At 40.9% G+C, this 17,570-nt stretch overlaps 1 protein-coding gene across 1 annotated transcript; it reads left to right on the top strand.

The window, feature by feature from the left end:
• Window positions 1-1,962: 1,962 nt before the first annotated feature.
• Window positions 1,963-17,356, top strand: LOC307037137 (rho-related GTP-binding protein RhoC-like). Its single transcript, XM_079677912.1, has 3 exons — window positions 1,963-2,101; window positions 15,304-15,459; window positions 17,180-17,356. Exons 2-3 carry the CDS (start codon window positions 15,304-15,306, stop codon window positions 17,339-17,341), a joined length of 318 nt encoding a protein of 105 aa, XP_079534038.1. The 5' UTR covers window positions 1,963-2,101; the 3' UTR covers window positions 17,342-17,356.
• Window positions 17,357-17,570: the final 214 nt, after the last annotated feature.

The following is a 17,570-nucleotide window of genomic DNA, read 5'->3' as shown; positions in this document are numbered from 1 at the left end:
TGCAATTGAGTCAAATCTCCTTGTGAAGAAGTTGGAACTGGAATCATGATGGTGACGAGTAATTGTTTTTCTGACAATTTGTTTAACAGATTTTATTTGCGCCTTTGACTCCTATCTCATGACTAAAAAACATGCTGCATGTCTTTCTGGTCTTTTCAAAAGCTTGCACTTTCCAGACGATTTGTCAACAGAATAGTTTTACATGTGAAAGATAACCTGTCATTATTGCTAGTGCTCTTAACCTGGGAGACTCAAACGTGTGATTCATAAAGACAGTAACCCAATTGAATATTAAAACTTCCCAAAACTCTAAATGTCTTTTAAACAATCCAATAATCTCTATTTAGGAATAAGCTGATGCACCTCATTGCCTTGTGTCAATATATCCATTTGATAAGGGACAGAGTGAGAAAGATAGAGAGTAGGGGTGCAGGGTGATGTTCTCTCTGAACTGCAGCTGCACTTCAAACGTTCATCTTTCTCCAGTCGAGACACACCAGCAGCTCCCCCTCCCATTCAGTTTACAGAAATAGCATCACTGCTCTATGGGACTGGGAAGTGCCACTGTGCCCCGATTTATCTGAAACTACAGTATGTGGGTTAGTATTACCATGGAAACTGCAGAGATCTGCTCAAATTACTTTCAAAGAGCCAGGATACAGAGACTAAAGATGCATATAGTTTGCTGTGGAGGACTGTGGCTCATGCCTTTCAACAACTAACTCTTTGTTTTGACTTTTATTGTCCCACAAGAGAGGCAAAATCACTAGACATTTGCTGCTGTTGTTTTCCTTTGGTTACAAAAAGACTTCCTGATTTACTTCATAAGCATGTTTATAAAAGGCTACATGGTTTAATAATATGCCCACTGTATTTCCTCGAAATGTACTTCATACCCTGGAGCCGCTATGTTTTTACAGTGTACTGCAGTCTAGTGGGAAAAAATGTATGACCCTATTGAGAGAATGGCATGTTAAAAAGCTAAAATCCCTGTTGTGTCATTTCCTGTTGCACTGTGGGAGAAAAGCTCTTGGGTCAAAGTCCATTTCCTTACACAAGCAATAATAATAGTAATAATAATGGTGACGTTGATGGTGATGATAATCAGAAGAAGAAAAGGAAGAAGAAGAAGTAGAGAAATATCCATCTCAGATTTTAGAAAACAGCGAATAACATTGAAACATTTCTTGAGAGATAATGGAAAACACAAATGGTGACAACTTTATATACAAATTACTTCTGAACATACTGATGTCATTATTCCTGTAAAGGGCAGGGACCTTGTAACGGTTAAATCCTTTCAGCCAATAGCGTGCGGGCGCTGGAATCTCAAACAGCGAAGACACTGTGCTGCATTCAAGTGCATGTAGGAACTTTATAATCTCAAACGTTATTCTCAGAAGGAAGAATGTACCTCGGAAAGTCTGAGCGAAATGTACCAGTTTTCCAGTATGCAGGCCATGGCACATTTTTGAGTGCCGTAATGATGGGCTGTATTTGTCACTGGATACAAATACAAGAAAATAAACGAATTGACTCGAAGTGTGAAATACAGAAGCGCACACTTCAAACATGTGATAATGTATGCCTGCAAGGGGACTCGAAAACACTCTCCAAATGTTGGAGCCCAAAATTGCAAGCCTTCTATTTTTGATGTTCTCCTATTTGAAATAGGCGGTACCTGAGTCACAGTGTAATTGACATCTGTATCTGCAGTGGTGACATGTAAATACATTTACTCAATTAATGAATGTAAAAAACGAGGTATTTGTACTTGAGTATTTTCACATGATTATACTACTTTATACTTTGACTTTAGTACATTTTGAGGCACATTTAAATTTGTTTACTCCACTGCATTTATTTTACATATTTAGTTACTTTTTAGATTTAGGTTATTAATTCAAATATATAAATAAACTATTACATATATTATTACAAATTGTTCATTAACATTTTGGACGGGACTGTGAACGCAGCATCATGGGCGGGTCTTGTGAGTATCGGTTTGGTTGGTTTTTACTCTTGACTTCAAGGGACTGAAGACAGCAGGAGAGGAACACGGAGGTCTTTAACAATTTAACAGCTCACTCTTGAAAGGGTAAGAGTTTTTATTTGTACTTAAACTCATTTAATTTAGCGTAACCTGAAGAAGACGATGATGTAAATAGGAAAAGTAGCTTCAATAGACGCGTTAAGGAGCCGAGGTCTAGCAGCAGCTCGGCGAGTGGAAACCTGTTACTTGTTTAGAAGTTTTTCAGCGTAATGGCTGCGTGTTTCGACATTTAGTTGATAGTAATAAATGATGAAAAGTGAAAAGTAAGATCAACTTGGGGACACGCCTGTTTGTTCTCTCCAGTCGGTCATTTCTCGGCATTCCTTCCACCGTGACCCAGCCCTGTCTCTACCCACAATTTACTTCATTACGTAAATTAATTATATGGACTTCAGGCAGAGAGAAAGCATTTCTACTCGCTGTTAAAACGTTATCGCCTCTTTCTCTTCATGAACCTGTTTGACTAGTAAAGGGGAGTTGATGGCATCGGATGGTTTTCCTTTGGACAGGAATTTTTGTAAAGCAAAAAACACATTTAGACAACTGTGTGAGTGAGCGTATTTGTTTAGTTGTGTGTTCCAAAAGTCTCTTATCTTCGCCTGTTTTTCTTTGATTAACTGATAAAAACATGTATCCGTCCAAAGGAAATTCCTCTCTCGGAGTCACCACACCCTTGTTGTGCTGCTCGGTTCCTGTAGCACAAACCCTCATATCTCACAGGCTCGTCTTTGCACGTTCCACATGTCTTTGCACGTCCCCCATGACAAAAAGGCTCCCTGTTTTTATATCAGATCTGCAAAACTAATGCCATGTTGCAGCTGCACAAAATGCAATTTTGTTTCTTTCTACGCTTTCCAGCACACAGAATGTTAAACTGCAGTCAGATACACAGAGGAGGAATGATTACAAATATCTTCAGTTCTATATGTGTGCTTGCTGGGGAGTCAGGTTTTTGTGGCTACTACAGGAGAAAGTATGATGTCATTGATGAACAGCTGACTAAGCTGTTAGCAGGTAGTGGTCAGAAATGGAAGTGTTACCCAGTCATACACAAATAACACAAATCAGTGCTACTGCAGTGTCATGACATTTTGTGGAAGTTCCCCATCTAGAACACATTCATGCAAAAGCAGAAGTCGTGATATCTGCTGTTGTCAAAATCATCAGTTTTCACTTTCACTTTATCAAATGATGTAGTCCAGAGTGAAGTGGGCTATATTTAAAAGCCAACATATGTTGTGGTGTACCCTTTTGAAAAAAAAGAGCATATCAACAGAGAAATCCTTGCAAGAAAGCAATCTAAGTATTGAAAAAGTTAGATACCTGTAAATAAAACATTGATGTATTAATGGTTTGCGAACCTTTCTCTGACTTTTAAATGTATTTACTCGATATTGTTATACAAATGATTTAAGGTTATAGTTTTGAATCAGGACTTTTTGTGGATCAAGAAGCCAGTAAATGTCATATGTGTCGGAACAACAATTGGTTTGAATATAAGCTTTGGAATGAACTTGCCGTACAACTCTGTCATGAGGGAGTACTACGATGTCAATCATAGTGCAGGGCAGTCACTTGAAGTTAAATGGGTCATTTGAGTGACACTCCCACCCAGCCGCACCACCAGTGTACGTAATGTGTGGAATGCAGCCTTATTATTTTCTTCTTGCCTTATTGGGGTCATCTCAGAAAAAGTTGAATGGCTAGGTCACTACATGAGCCTCAATGGAGCTGTTATGGAGCTACATCTCATATGCCAGGGTTGCCAGAGGCCATTTCACCCTGACGCTGAACTCCATTTTGTTCAAGTGTTGCGTATTGTACGTGTCAGACTGAGGCAAACACAGGAAGTTCTTCCTCGCAAAGCTTTAGGAAGTGGGATGGAAAGGGGGTTGCCCCATGAACAGTTTTTCCATCCTACCAGCTCTTTTTTCTTTTTGTACTCTATCTGCTACTTTGTGTATTGTCGAGCTATAGGTGCTTATAGGTCAGTCAATGTGTTCAAACACAATGTTCCACAGAATCCGGGCTTAGATTAGTCAGGATAACTTTCCATCAACAGTGATTTCCAGGGAGGCCAGTTTCATACTGAAAAACATATTGCAAGCAGTTTCTTTTACACCAAACACAGTTTAATGCTTAGCCTACTTTCTGTTTTGTAGTTATCTGATGGTGATGTACAAACATGGCCGCTTGGAAAATGGTATCTGTGGTGCGTGTGTCAGATGCAGAAGAGAAAATCATCTGGGAGGAGAATTATCTCTGGGAGGGTTTCCTGTTTGGATCTTGGTACTTGCAGTTTCAGGAAATCCCTAAAAGCCCAATTTGTAAATGTAAACATTTCTTCTGAGTAACATTAGCATCAGAGCCCCAAGGGATGGGTTCTGATAGCCAGATCCAATTCCCATTTGGCAAATAACCCAGATTTGTTAGGCAGAGATGCTAACACATCTCTCATGAAACCTTCTATCTGTCCTCACTCTTGTATTATCGAAGAGTAATGGAAAACCTAAAGGCTGCAGGCAATACACTGTGTATACAGCTGTGTTGTGAATAATGTAACTGCTATGGTAATAAGATTGTGTGTGTGTGTGTGTGTGTGTGTGTGTGTGTGTGTGTGTGTGTGTGTGTGTGTGTGTGTGTGTGTGTGTGTGTGTGTGTGTGTGTGTGTGTGTGTGTGTGTGTGTGTGTGTGTGTGTGTGTGTGTGTGTGTGTGTGTGTGTGTGTGTGTGTGTGTGTGTGTGTGTGTGTGTGTGTGTGTGTGTGTGTGTGTGTGTGTGTGTGTGTGTGTGTGTGGGTCATAGGTGCAGGCTTTGAACATTGAAAACGGAAGTGTTTCTGCCTCATAGTCATAAGCGAACAACAGGTGATTACACATCTCTTAGGTGCAGCTATTTATACATTTCACTGCAGCCAAAGTTGAAAGGTAAACATGATATGATAAGGCATTTAAAGGGATTCAGATTTGATGCTGCATATGAATAATATTCAGATGCAATGGGAACTCAACCCTCGCACTTTACATACTGCAGAGCACAGATGGACTGGGTGGATGAGAGGATCTGTGGTGGTGGTGGTGGTGACTCCATCCAAGCTGCGTACATGTGTGTCAGCCTTGGCTTTTCATTTGTGCTGTGTGTGAGTCAGAAAGGAGGAATGCAGCACCCTAAGGATACGGTACATTAGCTCCCTGATGGTGACATCACACTGCAACACAGGAAAAGGGAGAGAGGAAAAGAATGAGATGAGGAGAGCAAGAGACCGGAGGAGGATGTGTAGAAGAGAGGCAGATAAAGGAACAGTGAAGACAAAACCTTGATTAGCGCCCTTCCAAATCCACATTTATTAACCCCGTAATTATGTAGTTACACTTTGGTATGTTTTAAGTTTCTCTATCGGTTTCTTGTGCTACAACACGTTCATGAAGCAGTTTTGATCACCACGCCTCTCCTCCCTTCCCTCGATCTGTCTGACTTCTCCGTGTGTTTGTTCTGCGCGCAGAGGGCGGATGAAAGGATGATTCTGTGTGATATTTCTCTCTCCTTCGTCCTCTACTCTGAGCTGTGTGCACTGTGATGAATCGGGCCGGGGGAGTCTCAATGGCTCTGTCCTATTTCAGGTTCTCGTTCTTCAGCTGCTTCCCTGGCCTGGATCCTGAGCAGACACTTCTAGTTTTATTCAACCTCCATAATCTGAGCTTGGCTTCCACTTCTTTACAATTTGTTAGCCAGTTTAAATCAGAGTTCGATCCAGTATGTAAGCATTAAATATTTAGTTAGCTTTATTATAAAGCACTACACATGAACTTAGCCTCAAGTGTCTACATTGAAATGAATGAAGCACTCTCAGTACTTTGGTCAGTTAAGGAGCGCCGCATTTAAAAGAAAGTACAGCCGGCAGCTTCTTTTAATAGTGTCCTTTAAAACAAAACTTGAATTCATGCTTAAAGAGCAACTTCCAGGTTAAAGACACCAGTGACTAAATGTGTAGGAAAATGATGAATACACTAGATTTTCAAAGAAATATACACTACAGTGACATCTGGTGTCGTTTTTGTAAGAAATGTTCACTTCCGCATAAAAAAGCCTCGGCACGTGACCTCCCGCGTGTGACGTAACACGGGGGAAACAAGGGGGAGAGCGGCCGGTGTAACGTATTAATAAACATGGATCCCAATGCTAGTTTCGACACAGAAGAAGTTGAACATGAATATTCGAATGCATATGACAGACCACAACCTTATAATTATGAGCCTGCTAGGCGTCCAAGAGACCAGGAGCAGCCAAGGATTAGAAGCGATGATGGCCATCGGAGAGAAATTGAGCTGTGGTGTTAGGAGAACCAGTGGAGAACTGGGCGTGAGGAGAACCAGTGGAGAACTGGGCAGCTATCTTGGTGAGCGTTAGCTACAGAATGTTAGCTAACGTCACATCACAACATTGTGAAGACAACACGTTTGATACTAGGGCTGAACGATTCATCGATTTTAAATCGAAATCGCGATTTTAAATGATGCGATTTATGAAATCGCAAAGCCTGTGATTCTTTTTCACTTTTTTTTTTGTATACATTTTTTGTTTTTGTTCTTGTGTGTCAGTCATCCACACCAATCAGAAGTGCTGTGCTCCACATGTACCAGCCATTGTTAACCAATCAGAAGTGGCCCATGATAGAAGGTGATAGACAGATTGATCCAATCACCGGCCAAGTATCTCTTACAGGGTGAATCTTAAACTGAAGCTTGACTTTAAAGCAACCCAATGGAAGTTTCATGTAAGTTTAGTTCTTTCACTCGTAGCTCGGGCTGCGAGGGTGCTAGAGACGGGAGCATGTTGATGCGACCTTCCTAGCCGGAGATATGGCCGCATTTTACAATAAACTTCCGTTGGGTCGCTTAAAAACAAATATCGCAAATCGCAATATTTGTCAGAAAAATCGCAATTCGATTTTTTCCCCAAAATCGTGCAGCCCTATTTGATACTGAAAACAATTCTAAAAGTTAGCTTTGCCAGACCTGTCGCATAAAAAAAACAAAATCCATGACTCAGCTGTTGGCCATTGTAGTTGCATTGTGGGTAATGTAGGCAGCGGGTTTTGGCGATAAAAAAAGTTACGTTTCATCACATTTTTTGTATTTTTGCTCCACGTGGATTGTACACTCCAGAAGAAATCAACTGTACACGACACTTGTTCCCAATCTGTGCCATGTTCTCGTTTACAGAGACACTCAGAAATGTCGGCCGTGTTGTGCTTCATGTATAATCCAGCCCTCAACATTTCAACCAGGAACAAAAGGAGGAGAAACTGTTGGAGGGAGCGTTGCTGTGTTAGGAAGAAAAGGGTGAGGGGTGTTCAAAGTGGGTGAGACATTCCTCCAAGCTGACGTCCTCCCACAATGTTACACAGTCTGACAGAGTTGTGTGTGAGCATCAGTGACCCGCTATTAATCATCACGTGGAAGGCATGTTTGCTGCTTACACTAATCAGTGTGTCGATACCTGAGCTGTTAACACTCAGTCAAAAATGTGTGTCTGTAACAACTCAAACTCCTTGCTCATAAGGCTCCTACAAGTGTGCTGTTAGTGCACAGTTCACAGGGAGTCGTCCCACCAGAGCTGCTTTTGTCAGTTCCCAAGGAAAAGGTAATCAGGAGAAAATGCTGAGTCATTTGTGTTTAGGTGCAGGCCTTCTGAGCAGCTACAATCCTGTTTGTTTATCGTCTCCTTATTCAATGTTTATATTTCTCTGCCCATATTCGGTAACTTCTGGACAACACCTTTAGGGGCTGAGATTTTGTATATAATGCACCTAGAATTTGACAAAATAGAGGAAACAAGCGTAAGTTGTAGTTCATCCATTACATAACATAATTCACCATATCACAATTCCCATGCTCTGTCAAACCAGATGGGAGAATGAGACAACACCTTCAGGTTTCTGTGTGGATTTTCATTGGACTTAATCATTTTTTGAGAAGGTATTTTATATTTCTTAAAGGTTATCACGTTGGAAACTTTTCATGATGTGAAAAGTAGAAATATGCTCTTCGTGTGACATAGTAATCCACCAGGAATGTGCCCGAGCATGCATTTAATTGGACACACATGCAGCAGTGCCTCGTCATATGACCTAAGGTGGCTTAGGTTAAGAGCCTTACGCCTACTAAACACAGCCGTGCCAGAGGTGGTAAGCATCATGTGATGAGATGTCCCATTTATGCAAAACCTTTTGAAATGAATAATATCATATAATGGTTTATTATAGGGCTGCCAGTAAAGTCACTCCCATTGAGGGTAGCAGGAAGTTGGACAGCTTCACACTCAAAATGCAAAATGCACCTGCCAACAATTGAAAGGTGCGGTTTACCTGAAGCATTTTTTAAATCCCAAAGCAGCTCATTGCATTTTGTGCTGCTGAAAATATCATTAAGAGAACAGCTGTTTTCTCCACGCATTGTTCACTCACAACTCTGGTTGGTTCTACAAGACACAGCAGGGCATCTTTCAACAGCTGGCACACCCAGGAATAAATCAAGGAAAGACTTGAAATTAGGGGTGGGCAATATTGAAAAATATAATATCACAATATTTTTCAAGCAGTATCACGATAGACGATATTTATCACAATATTTTTTCATGTCGGTTATTATGGTTATTTTTCAAGTTACTTAACAGTACAACCACCTACAAGGTAACACAAACTAAAATAAAAAGGAGTAACAGACCAAAATACCATTTCAAGCTGGTGTTAATTCTGCAATGAATCCCTGAATGAACAATTCAACAGGAATTTTGATATGGCTTCCTCAGTGTTCAAGTAGGTAGGCCTACACCCTGCACAACACAACAAACGTTAACACTGGTTTCTTCACCAAGTAAAGTGCACTTTCTTGCTAAATAAAATAAAATATTCAAGGCACAGTTTCTCAGTATAAAAATTCACTTTCTGTTTTAGCTAGCACTAGCAGTGATGTAACATCAATAAACATGAAAAGGAGATTAAAACATAACTAAGTTAAACATAAAACATCAATAAGGAAAAGTCAGTGCCAAACAATTAAAATGTAAACTTTAGACTTGAAGTGCAATCAAAGACTTTAACATAACTGTTTCAAAAAGGAAAAACAATATAAATACCTTATTGATAAAATAAAAATATAAGCCAACAGAATCAACCAAGACAATAAATGAAGTGCAATACTGTCTGAATCCTGACTAGACAGCTTGGTTTTGACTTTTTACGAACAGTTATCAGTATTTAGTTACTTCGGCATCATTTTGAAACGTGTATTACAATTAAATCACGGTAAAATAGGTTTGTTTTGTCGTAGTTGGTTTCCACCACAGTATTTACATGGATATAAGCCCTGCCCCCTCTCCAGCGTGTCCTGTTTGAATGACAGGAGTAAACACAGCTGACAGCCGCGGTGAAACTCCAGCGGTTAGGGTGAGAATATTCGCATTGCGTCCGTTGTGAACGCAGCATAACGCAGTTCAGAAACCACTGTTCTGATGCTTTTAAAGCAACTTCGAGATTTTAACAGTATCAGGGGCACGCAGGCCATGGTGGCCGTAGGACGTACAATTATTTTCGGGGCTTCACGGCTGCCGTGAAAATCCTACCCTGGTGCACTATCACGATAGATATGATATCTCTGAAAAGGCATATCGTGGAGACCTAATATCGTCTCGATAATATATATCGTCATATCGCCCAATTTGACAACCTAGGATGGCTTAGAGTAGACGACAGAGTACAGCTACTTGCAATGGGCCTGGTCTACAAGATCCAATACACCTCTATGGTACCCATGTACATGTCAAAATTCTTCCCAAAGGTCAAGGAATATAATGATCATAACACCAGAGGGAGCTCCACAAATCATGTAAAACCCAGATTTGGCACAAAAAAAGGGGAATACACGTTTCGCAATTATGCCGCATCAAGGTGGAACGCTCTTCCCACTACTGTAAAGGAAAGTAAAACTATACTTACCTTCAAAACCTCTCTTAAAGAGCACCTTCGGGGGGGAGCATTGCAAAACTGGCTCCGGTAATGGTACAAATCTCAACCTGTCGTACAATGGACAGCTTCCCCCCCCATCTATGTATATACTCGCATTTTAGACTCTGTTACTAACTGTATATCTGTAGACTTGGTATGTCTTAAATGTCCGGTTAGGATGTATTAGAACGAAATCTAAAATGAAATTTGTAAGTAAGCCATCTGTATGTAAAAAACCACCTGTATGTAAATTGTAAATAAGCCATCTGTATGTCAAATATGTCTAGTATGTCTTAAATGATATGATGAATTGGAAATGGGGGACCCTGATGTAAACAAGACGAAAGTCTTTCTCTGGTCTGCATCCCCTTAACAATTGTATGTTTTGAGCTGTACTGTACTGTACCCAATATACAAGCTGTTAATAAACTTTTCAATCAATCAATCAATCAAGCCCACCCCTACTTGAAATGCATTGCGACTGTAGTCATCATGGATCCATTGATAAATACCTGGATCAGCTCAGATGCTGTGGATTGTTGTCGGTCAATGTCATCACAATGAGATGTGGCTTACAGTAACTGAGTCTCACGTTGCTTATCATTTGGACTTCTGGAGATAAGCCGACTGATAAGACCAGACCTTAGCTTTATGGCCCCTCACTTTTGTGTTCAGTCGGACACTTTGTCCTGTAACAACGGAGGTGAAAACACATCCAGAAGCATACCTTGATGATTATGCTTCAGTTCGTCTTGTACATGACATTTAATAACAAAGCCTTTATGTTTATTGTCTTTATCAAATTGCAGTGTTTCTCTAAAAACCTTGAGTCTGCTGATCCATATGATTTAGAATGTGTCTTTTATTGCTTTAGTTTCCTCTTACCAGTTCTAATGATCAAGACTGGCTAATGTGTAACCAATCTGGGGTGAGAGGGGAGGAATGAGGGAGGAATAAGCGTCCTTGCAGCATGTACGGGGAACGAGAACTTTGTCCCCTGCATCAGCACACAGGGACAAACATTACGCAACATAGGATAGGTGTGTGTGTGTGTGTGTGTGTGTGTGTGTGTGTGTGTGTGTGTGTGTGTGTGTGTGTGTGTGTGTGTGTGTGTGTGTGTGTGTGTGTGTGTGTGTGTGTGTGTGTGTGTGTGTGTGTGTGTGTGTGTGTGTGTGTGTGTGTGTGTGTGTGTGTGTGTGTGTGTGTGTGTGTGTGTGTGTGTGTGTGTGTGTGTGTGTGTGTGTGTGTGTGTGTGGGGGGGGGGGGGGGGGGTGTGTACATGTTCTTTGTAACAGACAAATGGAGCTGTTTTATCATGTGATAGCTTCGTCTGCGGCTTTGTCTTTGTCCAATTCACTTCTGCTTATGAGCAATTTTAATGTAACCAGGATATTCACTTGAATTTTGATTGTTTTCCCACTCTAAAACAATTTCCCCCAAACACTGATAAAGGTCTTCTTACGTTACATGAAATCAAGGCCTGTCTTAAAATATTATTGTCATAATACAAAACAAATGGCATAGCAATAAATAGCTGCACACAATGTGCCAAGATGATGCTCTGCATTTAATTTTCATTTAATTGTATAATTAAGGACAAAAATGGGAAAACAAATCATCACTAGCAACTGCAGATGTTCACCTAACGCCATCTCTGTTTGGTGAACTGGAGCTACCAGCAGAGACCATTAACTGTGTAATGTAGCATACAAATGGATAGTTGAGTTATTATTAAATAGAATAACCATGACACTTTCTTTAAAGAAAAATGAAGATGTTCCACAGCTGCTTTCTTTACAGCTGGCCACTCATTCTTTATTATTGTCACAAAGTGTGTTAAAGTGTGTTAAAGTGTAACAAGGGTATCCATGTCTTGGCATATTGAACAGGCGGTTGGTTTGCTCAGCCTTTCTACTGATAAACTCTAATCACCTATAAATCACTGTTTAAGGGGAGCAGAACGCACCCTAAAATCAACTCTTATTTAGAAAAGAAATCCTAGGAGACTCTGTCCCAGCCTTCTGTCTAGCACAGTGTGCCCACACATTGGAGCAAAGGGAAGGCGCATTATCCCCACCTTGCTCCTCGTCAATACTAGTGATGGGAATTTGAAAGCAAATGTATATTCGAATATTCGACCCCCAAAAAAACGGTTAACCGATTAACCGAGATGTACATATCCTATGAAAAAAAAAATGTGGGAAAAATGTTTACCAAAAAAAATATTTAATTTTGAAAAATAAATAAAAACATGTTCAAATAAGTATAGAAACCAAGTGGAATTTGTCAAATGTATTGAACTGGTGATCACAGTTTGAACAGTTGACAGCTATAGGCCTACAGCTTTCATGCTTAAAACATAACTTGGTTTTTAAATGAAAGAGGGATCAGACACGAACAACATAACGGGTTAGGGTAACGTAACCCTATCACAACAGAGATCAACAACCTATAACAGGGCCTATACACAGAATGCAGCTATTCAATACTCATTCTTGTTTAAGAATATGAGCATGTCTACTCAGGGGAGAGGCGGAGGCAATTCACAATCAGGCCAGCTGTAGAGAAGACCCTCTCAGCTGGAATTTGGGCATAAGATGAGGTTTGAGTCTGCGTGTAGGGAGGGGCAGCAGCCATATCATTAGCTAGAACTAGCTAAATCTGATGGATTTGGACATAAACGCGAGTGAAGTATAACCGGACGCGAGAGAGAGATCAGCACCTGCAGCTCTGCCCGCTGTGAGGGACCGGTGAGCGGAGCAACACACACCTTTAGACCTAACACACTTAGCTATGGCACTGTCGTATACATTGAATTTTTCCGTTTGATCATATGTAATCAACTTAGGGCACCCCTCCCAAAAAAAAAGAATATTCGATTATTCGTTCCCATCCCGAGTAGCAGCAGCAGCCTGCTATCACAAAGAACAGGTGGCTTTCTCCAGAGACAAACTAACAACACACTGGTCTGATTGAATGTGTGGGAGAGAAACTGAACAATTGTCTTTTCAATTCTTCTGGTGAAAATGGTAGCCGGGGCCAACACAAGCTGAGAATCAAAGGAAGGGTTTGGAAATGCAAATGTCATTCTTGAACATCCACAAACGTCTAGGCTCATTATCTCTTTAAACTAAGCTGTAGAAAGAAATGATATATCAAGAAGTCTTGAAATGACAGAATAAACGGTGTTGGTCAGTGCGTAGAGGAGCCTGTAAGAATTGACCTGGGTTTAGTTTCTCTAAATATTTGGTATCAACAGGACCTCCCCAGCCCACCTGCTGACCAGTTCAGAGGAACCAACTGTTTATTCACTGTTTACCATCCCACAGCACAACATGATATGGGTCATGCTGCAGTTACCAGTGTATGTGTTTGGGTTTGTTGATCTTATGAAGTTGATGATTATCAATGAAGTTATTTTTCAAGTGCTTTCTTGTGTAAGGCCTTCTTCTTGTTTTCTTAAGCCTGCAATAAGTTATTTTTGGCCACTTTGCTGGGAAAACAAGTTGTAAACAGAATCATGGCATATAATCACCCCTACATTTATATGGGGAACTTGTTATCAAACAGATTATTATTTACTAACCCAGTAGATACAAAAACAGCATCCTAAGTTACGGGTGCTTATGTTTCCTCTTTAGATCTTTCTCGCTCCACTAACTGCTCCTCAGCTGCTAAATGCTCCACCTTGTTCCCCACCCGGTTGTTTTCTGTGCCTGAGTGCTGTGTGTGTGTGTGTGTGTGTGTGTGTGTGTGTGTGTGTGTGTGTGTGTGTGTGTGTGTGTGTGTGTGTGTGTGTGTGTGTGTGTGTGTGTGTGTGTGTGTGTGTGTGTGTGTGTGTGTGTGTGTGTGTGTGTGTGTGTGTGTGTGTGTGTGTGTGTGTGTGTGTGTGTGTGTGTGTGTGTGTGTGTGTGTGTGTGTGTGTGTGTGTGTGTGTGTGTGTGTGTGTGTGTGTGTGTGTGTGTGTGTGTGTGTGTGTGTGTGTGTGTGTGTGTTCTTTGTAACAGACAAATGGAGCTGTTTTATCATGTGATAGCTTCGTCTGCGGCTTTGTCTTTGTCCAATTCACTTCTGCTTATGAGCAATTTTAATGTAACCAGGATATTCACTTGAATTTTAACTGAGTGTATTTTGATTGTTTTCCACTCTAAAACAATTTCCCCCAAACACTGATAAAGGTCTTCTTACGTTACATGAAATCAAGGCCTGTCTTAAAATATTATTGTCATAATACAAAACAAATGGCATAGCAATAAATAGCTGCACACAATGTGCCAAGATGATGCTCTGCATTTCATTTTCATTTAATTGTATAATTAAGGACAAAAATGGGAAAACAAATCATCACTAGCAACTGCAGATGTTCACCTAACGCCATCTCTGTTTGGTGAACTGGAGCTACCAGCAGAGACCATTAACTGTGTAATGTAGCATACAAATGGATAGTTGAGTTATTATTAAATAGAATAACCATGACACTTTCTTCAAAGAAAAATGAAGATGTTCCACAGCTGCTTTCTTTACAGCTGGCCACTCATTCTTTATTATTGTCACAAAGGTGTGTGTGTGTGTGTGTGTGTGTGTGTGTGTGTGTGTGTGTGTGTGTGTGTGTGTGTGTGTGTGTGTGTGTGTGTGTGTGTGTGTGTGTGTGTGTGTGTGTGTGTGTGTGTGTGTGTGTGTGTGTGTGTGTGTGTGTGTGTGTGTGTGTGTGTGTGTGTGTGTGTGTGTGTGTGTGTGTGTGTGTGTGTGTGTGTGTGTCTGACATACTGTATATGTGGTCATTCTCACGTAACTGACACAATAAAATGGCACGCATACACCTTTAATGTAAACAGGAGACAACAATAACATCCATAGCTTTAGATCCCAGGATGTAGAAGACACATGAGGGTTGTTTCTAATGTGATTGTGTCAGTCTGTGCACATGCAGCACTGTGTCAGAGCACAGAGGCTGCAGCATTACAAACACTGTGGCTCTCTTCCTGTTCCCCCCCCCCTCCCCCCTCCCTGTGCAGACCCTCAGCCGGACTCTGTTTTCCACCTCACACACAGGAAGGGAAGAGGGTGCGGCTCTAAAACAGACTTAGATCATCTTTTTTCCCCTCGTCGCCTCACTGTTCTATTTCTGGTTGCATTGTTCCCCCTCCCCCCCTCTGGATGAAGACACTTTCTTCTCACCAGTTTATTGATGTTTCGTCTCATTGCTTAATATATAGACTGACCTCAGTGTGTTCTGTTTGCAGATGGCTGCTATCAGGAAGAAGTTGGTGATAGTTGGGGATGGAGCGTGTGGGAAGACCTGCCTGCTCATCGTCTTCAGTAAGGACCAGTTCCCCGAGGTCTACGTCCCCACTGTGTTCGAGAACTACATCGCTGACATTGAAGTGGATGGGAAACAGGTACTTTACTTTTTTGAAATGTCACTTTTATTTTAGATGATTATGAAGCAGTGAGGAAAATGTTGTACAATTTCTCAATTACAGGACAATTTGGATATACTTTTCATTTTGAAGTTACTTTACTGAATACAATTATATTAATGCTGTCAAAATTATCGCGTTTACGGCGGTAATTCATTTTTTGAATTAATTGCGTTAAAATATTTAACGCATTTAACGCATGTGCAGAATGGCCCGCCCCATACATCCCACCATTGGCAGCGCTGGGGTAGGCTACAGCCATACCAAGAACTGGCTTAGCTCCACCATGAAAAATGATGTTAAAGTAAGCAAAATAAAGTCCGCCAACTCGCGCTGAGTAAATTGCACACGTTACGGATGACAGTTATAACCAAGGAACCATTTTCCCTCTAAACTTCTCAAATGAACTCATCTCAATAACAGCTTGAGGCCAAAACTGGATGAATTATTTAACATTTTACAAAATGCAATGCAAAGAGAAAGTTCCAAATGTCCTAAATCAAATTTTCCCAGTCTTTAAAATGCTAAGACATGAACATTAGGTTTTTATGAATGGTTTGATATAGTTCAGAGTGGATTATAAAGCTAAATGTGGGAGCACCTCAACCAACAATGCTGCTGAGAACCAAGCACCATCAAGATCCGTTGGGAAAATGCCTATTGTTAGGAAATGTGTGTTTTCTTTCATTGTTATAAAGCGCCAGACCTCCAGCCAACAACAGGAAATGAATCAGTGCCACCTTCCTTCCATGTGTTGAAACGCCCCCCCCCATTCAACATGACTAATGTCCCATTTCCTGTCCCTGCCTCCTGTGCGGCATAATACAAGCTGGACTGTACTATAAGCCTCTGAACTGTGGTAGGCGGGTGCATTTAAAAATATGAATGAAATATTGCATGAGTCAGTGAAACAGTGTCACTAGTTATATTCCTATATAATATTAAGTTATGGTTACAACAACCAAAAGCTTCAAGGAGGAGTTTAGCCAGGCCACAGATGGAGGCCGGCTCCTGAGAGACACTCAATGGAAAAAGATTCCAAAAGCAGCCGAAATGGAAAAGGCTTGGTCATGTTTTGGTGTTGCCCAGTTTCCCCAAACAGGAGATGTGGCTCAGCTCAGCCTGCTGATATATCATGGAAACTGCCAGTGAGGCTGTGGTTGTCATGTTTACAAGGTTGTTTAGTGATTAAATCAGCAGGACACAAGATAAACTAGGAACTATGATTGCAGTCAAAGTAACAGACCAAAGCCATATGGAGACTCTTAAGCCAAAATCTAGATGATGTATGCAAAGCCGCTACTAGAAGACATTTCTACTTTCCACTTGAATTGCCAGCATGTGCTTCTGACCCGGCTGAACTCCAATGCTTTTTTTCTCTGTGTTTTTTAAAATCTGGAACAGGTCAGGCACTCTGGTACTTCTAGAAGTTGACAAACAACCTAAGAACATCTTGTGGGAACCATGTCTCTGGGGACTAGTTTGTTTTTTAGGAATTAATTGTTTCAAATCCTTTTCCTTCCTCCCTCAAGTTTTTCTGTTTTCTGTTCTGTTTCTTGTTGCCCATTTTGTCTTTGTCTCTTCATCCTGCTGTTGATGAAGTGGGAAAGTCCTTCTTTGTTTTGATGATGTCTCAAATTGAGTTTCTAGTTAGTAGCCACTTGCCTCACTCGTGTGATTTCTCTTCCCGTTTCCTCAGGTGGAGTTAGCGTTGTGGGACACAGCAGGTCAGGAAGACTACGACAGGCTGAGGCCTCTCTCCTACCCCGACACGCATGTTATCCTCATGTGTTTCTCCATAGACAGCCCTGACAGTTTAGGTAAGGTCACACACAAATTGCTAAGACACGAGCAACACTGAAAGTAACATTTTCTGAATTATTCTGTAATTTCCGGAATAAAAGTCAGTGACTTCAAAAATGGATAAATGTTCTTTGATTTGGTAACTTGAAAAAGTCCATATGTGGGTTTAATTCACAGATGCAAAAACAATGATATTGCTGATGCTACTGTATCACTGCAGTGTTTCCCCTCGGTTTACTGCTTTGGGGGAGTGCTGCCTAAGCGTGGGAGGGGGGGTGAAATTGGGA

This window comes from Notothenia rossii, assembly GCF_949606895.1.
Source record: "Notothenia rossii genome assembly, chromosome: 4".
NCBI classification, from domain to species: domain Eukaryota; kingdom Metazoa; phylum Chordata; class Actinopteri; order Perciformes; family Nototheniidae; genus Notothenia; species Notothenia rossii.
Note: the sequence above shows the minus strand (reverse complement) of the source record. Positions and strands in the feature narration are given on the sequence as shown.

What these genes read in the sequence shown, in the direction of transcription:
- LOC307037137 (XM_079677912.1), top strand. Translation starts at nt 15,304, where the DNA reads ATGGCTGCTATCAGGAAGAAGTTGGTGATAGTTGGGGATGGAGCGTGT. An exon ending in TTGAAGTGGATGGGAAACAG is followed by an intron (nt 15,460 to 17,179) that starts GTACTTTACTTT and finishes CCGTTTCCTCAG; the next exon opens with GTGGAGTTAGCGTTGTGGGA.